The sequence below is a fragment of the Chinchilla lanigera genome, unplaced genomic scaffold (assembly GCF_000276665.1).
Source record: "Chinchilla lanigera isolate Chin_1 unplaced genomic scaffold, ChiLan1.0 scaffold00001, whole genome shotgun sequence".
NCBI classification, from domain to species: domain Eukaryota; kingdom Metazoa; phylum Chordata; class Mammalia; order Rodentia; family Chinchillidae; genus Chinchilla; species Chinchilla lanigera.
Genome location: NW_004955402.1, coordinates 32,532,355 through 32,542,857, shown reverse-complemented (window position 1 = coordinate 32,542,857; position 10,503 = coordinate 32,532,355). Strand labels below are relative to the sequence as shown.

Sequence of the window (10,503 nt, the reverse complement as noted above, 5' to 3'; positions counted from 1 at the left end):
CAGCCAGAAGGCTGGCGCTCCCCACCCACAGCTCCCTGTGCGCCGGAAGCCCTCCTTCCGGGAAACCCAGATTTTTTCTTGAAGGGCCACATTATAAATATTTTAAGGTTTTTGGGCCAAGAGGCAAAATTGAGGCTGTTTGTATACTTACTTAACCATTAAAAATACGAATAACCATTCTTAATGGAGAGTACTTCCAGGATGATTGTGTGAGGACCTTCATAGATCTATTTTCCAATTGAAACAACTAACTGGTGAAGATTATATAAACATTCACCATATAATGTGTCAGGACTGGCCCAAAAATGACTGGAGAGAGACTTGGGCTATCTACTACAAACAGTAAACTCGCCATTACTGACAATAGCTTGCCCCTGGTAAACAAGAAGCAAAGGCAATAAAAAGTGTAATGTAGGGCTAAGGTCACCCTGCAGTCCCCTGACACCACCTATGTACCAAGCTGTGCTGATTCCCCCTACAACCTTAAACTCAAACAATTTATCCAGATTCTTTGACTTTCCTTAAAATTATACCCCCAACCTTAAAATCTATATATACTCAGTTCCCTCTTTAGATATTTGCTGACAGTACACCAATGTCAGCCTGCTTGTAAGTAGAGAAATAAAATCTAATCTTCCCCACAATTTCTGTCTCTGGGTGGTTCCTCATGCGCTGTTATTAACATAATGCTTCTAGGAATTCTTATAAGAAAGACATAAAATGGATCAGCATTTTTTTTTTCCCAAAAAAACTTACTAGAGCTCAGTAAGAACAGTTCAGATGTGTGGCATTTGAGCTACAACCTGCTGTCCTCACCTCTCACGCACACCTTGAATAAGCAAAAGGAAAAAAAAATAATGAAGATTATAGTGAAAACTAAAGAAATACAGAGTATAAAAATAATAGGATCAACAAAAGCTGGTTTCTTGAAAAGATCAACAGAATTGACAAACCTTTCTTTAGTAAGGTTGACCACAGGGAAAAAAAATTCAAATTACTTAAATCAGAAAAATAGGAAATATTATAAAGGAATAATATACACAATTGTATACCAACAAAATAGATAACTTAGAAGAGTGGACAGACTTCTAAAAAGATACAAATGATTGAAACTGACTTAAGAAATAGAAAATCTAAATAGACCCATAACATATAATGAAGTGGATCTAAATAGACCCATAACATATAATGAAGTGGAACTAATAATTTTAAAATTTCCACATTCCACAAAGTGCAGCCATTAATGTTGCATTCTGTCAAACATCTAATGACAACAATATCACTTGTTCACAAATTCTTCTAAAATATAGGTGAGAATACTCCCCAGTTCATCCCATGAGGCCAATATTAGTCTGATTTGAAAAGCAGAGACATCACAAGAAAAGAGACTATAGACCAAATACTTCTCATGAATATATGTTACGGTTTATATCTAGATGTTCCCCCCAAAGCCTCATGTGCTCATAGATAGGGCTTTTTAAAGATGATTGGATTATGGGGGCAGTATGGCTGGTTTTTTGTTAGGAGGCAAGTTTTGGTTAGAAGAGGTGTGTTACTGAGGGTGTGAACTGGAAGGGTATTCCCTGTTTCCTTTGCTTTCTCTGCTTCCTGGATGCTATTAGTTAAGATGTTTTCCACCTCCAAATCCATCTACGAGTCCTTCCTGCCTTGGTACCAGCCCCCTATAGACTGAAACATGAGCCAACATAGACTTGATCTCCTTTAAGTTGGGGGTGTTGAGTATTTTCTCCCAGTGACAAAGTAACCAAGACAGATTTTGATACCATAGAAGTGGGATCATTGCTGTAACTACTGACCATGTGGCTCAGAAGCCTTTGTGATTAGTTTGCAGTAGAAATTTAGAAAGGTTTGGTGATGCTTTCTGGAGAAGCCCTAGAGTAGTGTAAGCCAAGCATAATGGCAGACTCTGGTTAGAGCTCAGAAGACCAGAATGCTCAAAGAAATACAGATGGTAAAGACTAGTCTCGGTTGCTTTCAGTTGGGAACCAAGACTCCATTGGCAGTTGGACTTTAAGCCATGTGTGTTATTCTGTGGGAGAAAATTTGTCTACATTTTGCTCATGTACTAAGACTTTGCAGAAGACTGAGATTAAGGTTGATGGGCTATATTAACCTGGAGGAGGAAATTTCAAGGCAGCCCAACATTTAGGCTGTGGAGTAGGTGCTGCTGGGGGTTTTTAGCCAGCTGTACATTGAGAATCAAGAGCAAACAGCATAGCTGAGTGATTTTTAAAGTTTTGAGTTTCACCAGAAAGGAAGCTCTTGTACAGCTTACAATGACTTCCTGGAGAGTCAGGGGTAGAATGCAAAAGGGCCATCTGTGCCTGGAGACCCAGAGGATCCAGTCAGAAGTCAAAGCCTGGAAGCTCACTGGAGAGTCCAGTGCAAGTCTGCATTGGAAAGCCACAGAGTCTACATTGGAAGGCTAAAGCATGTGAGCTGGAAACCTGAAGGCACTGGAGGCAAAGGTCCACAGTTGATGGAGAAGTCTGGAGCGCCTCTGAAGAAGCAAAAGGAAAAACTTCTTTCTTCTTTTGCTTTTTATTCCATCCAAGCTAGCTACAGTCTTGTTGGTTTGCACTGCCCATCTAGGTTGTTACGGTTTGTGTCTAGATGTTCCCCACAAAACCTCATGCAATCTTAGGCTTTTTCAGATGTGGGTACATCTAGAGTTTGTGATTGATTCAAGGTCCAATGCTGAGAATAAAGGTGTGAGTGCTACACCTGCCCAAGAGCGGGTAGCCCGCATACAATATAAGGGAGAGAGAGAGGCTTGCCTCCCACCTTCCTTGGTTACTTGTGGTCTTTTCTGCTACCACAAACAGTTGACCCCTCTGCCATGTGCCACCCTGCCTTGGAGCCATTGGATTATGGACTGAAACCTCTACAGACTGAGCTAAATAAACTTTTCCTCTTTTAATTTTATATGTTGGGTATTTTATCTCAGCAATGAGAAAAGTAACTAAGACACAGAGAAAAAGTAACTAAGACTCTTCAGTGTGTGGCTTATAAGTCATTCATCCAGGCACACCCAGAACTGTCCTCCACTTACTGGAGCTGACACCACAGTTAACTGTCATGCACCCTTTGCCCTCCAGAACTTTGTCTTCCACCTTTCCACTTCTGCCCAAAGGAAACATAGTTCTTTGCTTGACCATGTGTTTTGAGTTGGTCCTGGAACCAAGGGAAAGCACTACAGTAGTTTATATAAATAGATAAGCTATGGTTTTAAGATATCTGACTATATTTTGTAATATTTAAGTATATAATATTTATATTAATTTAAGTAGATATTAAGTACTGGGACTGGGGATGTAGCTCAATGGTTAATCACATGCCTAGTATGTGAGCTAGGTTCAGTTCCCAGCACCACCAAAAACAAAAACAAAAAAACCCAAACATATTGGTTAGGTTTGGCTGCCATAACAAAGAATCATACTCCGGGTGGCATAAACAACAGAAATGTATTTTTTTCACAATTCTGGAGGCTGTAAGTCCAAGATCAGGGTGATAGCATGGTCTAGTTCTGGTGAGGGCCTTCTTCCTAGTTTATAATCAACTCCCACATTGTAGAGAGCTCTTTCTCTTATAAAACTACAGTCTTATTAGAGTAGGAACCCACCCTTATACCTCGGTTAGCTTTACATTACCTCCTAAAGACCCTAGCTCCAGATTCCAGTCATGTGGGGATTAGAATTTCAATATATGGGGTGAGGGGTGGACATGATTCAGTATATGGCAAAGACTTAAAATATCACAAGCTGTTTAATTCAAGGTTTACATGACTGCTTCAGATCAATGTAATATTTTTCGAATTTAGAATAGTGAGAGTTCTGTGACCACGAGTAATAGAGAATTCTGGAAGGTGTAGATCTTAGTAAGTTGGGATTGTATAAATGTATAGAAAAAGGAGCAAGGCATCCCACAAAATGTAGATAAAGTTTGATCATGGCAGTTTCTGAAACACTGAGGAATGATTTTATGTAGATGTTTTTCATTTGAAGTATATGCTTATAGGAAGCATTTGTTTAATTTCACCGGGGATTAAGTGAAAATTTCAACAAATGGGGAATTACATAGAACTAAGGTTGTTTAATCTTACTGAGATCAGTTACATTATCATTTATCTATTTAATGAAAGCAGTTTCAAAAACTTACATTAGCAGAGTTTTTGTGCAGTTTATTCATGACAGGATTTAATTCACATGCAAACTTGGTGACTTGGATAAATTACATGCATTCTCTTTTTCACATGTAGAAACTATTTCACAAAAGCTAAGATTTGTACAGGGTAAGCTAGCTCTCAAAACTGTAGCTAATACTTTTTCTTCAGAATGTGTCTAGTTGAAGGTTTTTGACTGAGCCTGGGTAAATTACTGGTTTATGTTTGTTTGAAGTCTAGGCAGCTGAAAAATATGTATGATATTTACAATTAATAACTTTCTGTTTAAAATTCTGTTTTTCTGTTTAAATTTCTGGAATTAAGACAGAAACTACTGCTGGCTGGTATTATCATTTGTTAAACCCTGTAGCTTTGGAAGCGACAAAGCCACAGCATTATATCTTTCTCTTTTTTTTAAAAAAAGGCAGAATTTCACAAAGTTTTAGCCAGTTTCCTGAGTACAACAACTGATATTTTCTATGTAGCAACTGGAAGGAAATCTGTTTGTTATACTAAAAGATAATCTCTGGTACCTGGTCTTTTACTTGCCACACTTACATTTTTCTGTGAACTGTCTGCACAAATTATTTACTTTCCACCCAAAATTGTTTGCTTTTTCATGCTAGTGAACATAAAAAGAGACTGGGCTACAATTAACTGATAATTCACCACTTATTTTAATTACTTCAGTGCCAATGTTTAAATTATGGTACTACTAATTTTCCCTTGTTATGTTGAAGAGCAGTTTAATTAGAAATTGTGTTTTTGGGTGTCACTCGTGGTAAAAACTGATTAAATATCTCTTTGAAACAGGTCTAAAAGACTGGTGGGAATTTTGGTTTATAATAAAAATTAGGTGTGTACATGTTTCATATAGTTCTTAAAACAAGTCCTTTTTACTATTTGAAAAAGTGTGTGATTAGAAAGGTTTGATGAAATTTTAGCAATGATAAATTTCATAAATGCAAGTAAAGAAAATGAAACCAATAGTAGCATTTAAAGTAGTTTCAAAACATAATTTTAAATATTCTTAGTGATATATGGATTCAGCTCTTCCACTTTTAACAGAACTCATCCCTTCAAGATATTTGTCTGAGGAAGCCCTAATTGTAGATGGCTTCTTTCTCCAATAGATGTTGTTCTTTTTACAGTCCTCTTTTTTAAATTTTATTTTTATTTTTACCAAAGAAATATGCATGTTTTTAAAAATATTTATAGGCTATAAAGTGTAAGTCTGCCTTCCACCCCAGAGATTGAAGCCAGGACCTTTGCACTGAAATTGATTTCCAGCCCTTTACATTTTTTTTAAATTTTATATTTTTTATATTTAAGACAGGATCTCACTAAGTTGTTAATTTTCTCAGGCTGGGCTTGAACTTGGAATCCTCCTGCCTCAGCATCCCAGAATATCCTCAGCATCCCTTTCTTGTTGATTTGTGGGTTCTGTATCAACCTCTAGACTGAAACTAATTTTTCTTCAGAGTTTTGAAGATTGTACCATTTAATTTTCTGATAAATAGTGCTGCTGTTCAGTGCCATCTCATTTTTTGGTTCCTTGTAGATAACCTAATTTGCTTAAGCCTTTAAGATACTCTCTTTATCCCTGAAAGTTTTCAGTAATTTGCCAACATAAGGGTTTTTTTGTTCATTGGGCCATATTCTGATCTATTTTGGCCATTTTATAATTCATAGGTCTTAAAAATAAAGTTGGAAAATTTTGTTAATAATCTTAAAATTTATCTAATCTTACCATATCTTAGATTAACTTAGTCTACTTTATTTTAGTTTAATTCTGTAAACATTTGCTAAGTACTTGCTGTGGGGTGGGGGGTGAGGAATAGTGGAGATGAAGAAAGATAACTAAATTGTATTCCCTATCATCCAGGAATTTATAATGGGAGACACTTGAATACAATGAACTAAGGGAGAAGAAGGTTACTATAATTAGTAGATTATTTGTAGTATAAAGAGAAAGGTTTATTATGATATGTGGGAGGGAATTAGGAAAGGTCCTGACAGTAATTAATGGATAATTGTGCATAGAAATACAATTGTCTCTCAGTATTGGAAGAGAATTGGTTCCAGGACACTTTGACACATTCTAGAAAGTCAGTTTAAGGAGTTCATTAAATTCAGTTTTAGACTTTATTCAGTGTGTAATGGGAATCATCACAGGATTCCAAAGGAAAAAAATTCAAGGGCTTGAAACTGAGATTACAAAGGCATCTTCTGAATTGACAAGAGATGGTGGTATAGGCCAGTGGTGGTGAACTTGCGGCATGCGTGCTGTAGCAGGCTGTTTGTTATCATTGAAAGCTCTGAAAGTTTCACCATCACTACTATGGGCGGTGTACTTACAACCAAGCTGGAGTTTGTGCTTTGGAAGCTTAGAGTGACCACTGTAAAGGTTGCAGGGCTGCACGCAAAACCAAGCTAGGCCTGAAAGAATGAGGTGGAAAGAGTCAAACATCTGTTTTTAACCTGAATTTTATATTAGTTTTATATCATGATACACATCTTAATGAAAAAAAAGCAAGTAAGCATTATTTGTCCTTTATTTCAACCAAAAAAAGTTGGTTAAGCAAAGTGAAATTTTGTTTCCTGATACTAGATTGTTTCGAATATAAAATAAAGATTTGTTTTCTGTCATCCAGGGGTTAGTTTGGGAATTGATTAAGCCCTGTAGCCATTTAGGTAGTGAAAAGTATACCTGAAATGAGGACAAGAGGACAAATTGCAGGACATGTAAATTTTTACAAGATGCTATATATAGTAATAATAAAAGAACTAGCACATAAAAATATGTGAAGGCTTATGATAGGAAAATGACATAGGAAAGGGTAAAAGGGTTTAGTGGGCAAAAATCTATCTTACAATCAAGAAACGAACAGGAAAAATCAAGGGAAAAGGGGAAAAAGATATGTCTTTCTAGCAAAGTAGAGTATGCCATGAAGGTCTACCTAACCTGTGACCAGTCATAAATTAAAATTTACCCACATAATAAAGATGGTGATTCTTGGCTCCAATTTTACTGAAAATTACGTTGGATTCAGTAAATTCTTGAGTTAATTATTATTCAGCGTGGCACTATAATTTGCTTTTCAGTTCTGACCTGAGAAATTAGAAATTACTATTTTGTTATTATTGTTACTATTATTGTTATTGTTGTTTTGTGATGTTGAGGATTAAAACCAGAGCCTGGAGCATGTTAGGCAAGTGCTGTACCACTGAGTTACATTCCCATCCCTGCACTATAGATTATTTTTACAAAATCAAAGTGTAAACGAGGTAAAATGTGGTTGTTGCTACTATAAAAGGAAATAAAATATTTCACTCAATATCAAAAACATCTAACTTTAAGTATTGTCTTTAACAAGGCCTCAAACAAATCTTTTAAAAGATAACTAATGAAGCAGCAAAGGAGTGCATAGTAAATTTTAACACAGCTAATTGTCTTTCTGTTACACAGTTGGCTGGGGAACAGACCAGGGAATTGGTGGATTCGGAGAGGAGCCAGGAATTAAATCTCAGCTAATGAACCTTATTCGATCTGTAAGAACTGTGATGAGAGGTAAGGAGAATAATTTGCAGAGCACTCTTTAAATTTTAACTTTGTGGTTTGCTTGAAGTAACAATGCTTCAGAGTGTGAGTGCTATCACATATCACATCACTTTTTGTAGTGGGAATTTTTTTTCTTCCCAGCCTGCCTTTACTGTTTGAAAGTTACTTGTTTCTTAGGTTGCCACTCTCTCACTAAGCCAGCTGATGTAAATGGAATACTGAGTGCTATATATAATGTATTTATATTACCTGTCAGAGGTAAATGATGGAGTAACATCCCTGCTTTCTAGAAATTGTTCCTTCCAAGTTGAAAACTTACCTAGCATTGTGGACGATTTTCAAGGTCCCATGTCTGCCATTCTAATGGAAAATATTCTCAAACAAATTGAAAAAAAACTATCAAATATCAAAATGCATTGTATTTAAACATCAAAGTTGGGGGGCCTTTTTTCCTTGTTTAGCCATTTTAATCATAACTTTGGATTCAGTGTTAATAAATTCATTCTTAATTTAGCAATGAAGGTACAGAATCTTTACACTGTATTTGTCATTTCCTATGTCACTGCAGCCATGTAGATCTACTTCTGCCCAGATCTAGTGTGCTTCTGTGTTTGCAGAGTTGCACTAGCACAATCTCAAGGCATTTCATATTGATCGACTTGTGCAGCATGACCCCCTATTCCTAGTTATACAAACTCCATTTAAATAAGTTGTGGGTTTCATGATGCAGTGCATTTTTAAAAGTTCTTTTGTTATAACTGTTTACAACATGGTTATGATGATACACTGTTAAATTTTTTTCATCTTTCCTGGATGCTAGTTATTACTGCTTAATTTTTTTCATGATTTTTCTTTATAGTAACAAACTTTTTTTCTTTTTGCAGTGCCATTGATAATAGTGAACTCAATTGCTATTGTATTGCTCTTACTTTTTGGGTGAACATCAGTGGAAGAAACAGAGACTTCTGATGCCGGCAGAAATTACTGCTTTGGTCATTACTGAAATAGTCAATTCTTAGCAGGCCAGCCTTGCACTCGGCAAAAATGTAAAGTTGTCAATAAAACCACAGTTTTTATTTGTCTGGGTTTTTTTTTAATGTTGCACTTGTACATTCATTACAAAATGATCAGATCATCAGAGCCAGAAACTCTCCAGGATTGGACTGTTTGATTGCTAGCTGTTAATAATAGTTTATACTATGCTATGATAAAGATTGTTAGAATGGTATAGGACTGTTGCTTCTGCTTTTTTGGAGGGGGATTGTTTTGTTTTGAGGTATTTTTTTATCTCTCACTTCTCAGGGATATATTTTTTTTTCCAAAGTTTTGAAGTTCTTTGTGACTTAGCCATGACATGAAAGTCATTATCCCCCTAAATAAAATTTGAAAGATTTTTTTAAAAAAATAATTATTATATATAAATGGTAAATAGGTAATCTCAATAATTTTATTTTGAATTTTTTAGTTAAATATTTAGTTAAGTATCTGCTGTGCTGTGAAGAATTTAAATTTATAGAGGGACAATACTCTTATTCAGGGGGAATTCTAATTCTGTAAGTCACATAATGATTTTTTGGTTTTATTAATTGGCTTAAATTAGACCAGATTGATAATCTACATGTTTTCATTAGTAGAAAGATCTATATAGAAAAGTTTGTGCCCTTTTTACAATGATGACTTAGTTAATAAATCAGCACAAATACTAGCCTACAAGAGCAATCTTGAGCAATCATAAACTATACTATTTAAGATGACTTTATTGTGAAGCATGTACCTCTCCCAAATTATCATGTTTCCTTTTCTTGATGGAACAGTATATTAAAGGGTATGATTCTAATTCTTTATTGTAAATAAGCATTTGTGCTAGATAAGTTGTTTTTATTATGTCTTAGATCATCTTGTGAGGATTTTTGCTCATCCCATACTAGTTTTATGTAGAAAAGTTAAAACTGTAAATGGTTTTTGTGAAAATTACCAGTTATAATATTTGAAAATAGAATCTTTGTTTATAGAACTTTTATAAATAAAGTTGAATTTCCTAGACAAGCATTTGTTTTTGTACCTTAGTATAAATGTCATTGTTAACTGTATTAATATCTTTTGTGTAAAATATCTATTTATGTTCTTTGCTGTAGAATTGCTAATTTATAGATTTCTTTCTTTTTTTCTGGTATTGAGAATTGAACCTAAGGCCTAGCACTTGCTAGGCACGTACTCTATCCATGTACACCCTTAGCCTTTTTTATTTTGACAGTCTCAGTTAGTTGAGTAGGTTGGTTGCAAACTAGCAATCCTCCTGCCTCGGGCTTCTAAGTAGCTGGGATTACAGGTATAGGCCATTGTGCTTGACTGGACTTAATGACAGTAAATGTTCACAATCCATTTTTTCTTCAGTAAATAAATTGAATTATTGACATGTCAGGAGGACTTGTGTAACTTATTGTATGACTTATTTGGGCATCTCTTTAATACCTTTTGGGGTACCTGAATTAGAGATGGATGATCTTTGGTTTACAGTGTGGGCCTACAGCTAGACTAAGGAAATGTACCAGGGAATCTTGGTTACTAAGCTAAAGTGAGTAGCATATTTGGTATTTACAGGTAGTGCTCTTTTGCCCTAGCAGAACTGACACATAAATCTGAGTTTAAGCCTATAAACAAAATTTTTAAAAAGCAGTTAAGAGCATTCCATTTTTTCATATGCTATGAACTATACAAAATTTTTAAAAAGAAAAAAGACTTTGCTCTGATACCCTTT

At 35.3% G+C, this 10,503-nt stretch overlaps 1 protein-coding gene across 1 annotated transcript in view; it reads left to right on the top strand.

Annotated features, from left to right (window-relative positions):
- The window catches only part of Ier3ip1 (immediate early response 3 interacting protein 1), a 17,947-nt gene extending 7,781 nt beyond the window's left edge, over positions 1-10,166 (top strand). The window contains exons 2-3 of the mRNA XM_005372888.2: positions 7,653-7,754; positions 8,630-10,166. Of these exons, the coding sequence (XP_005372945.1) occupies positions 7,653-7,754; positions 8,630-8,685 (158 nt within the window). The 3' untranslated portion in view covers positions 8,686-10,166. The remainder of the gene's footprint in view (positions 1-7,652; positions 7,755-8,629) is intronic.
- Positions 10,167-10,503: the final 337 nt, after the last annotated feature.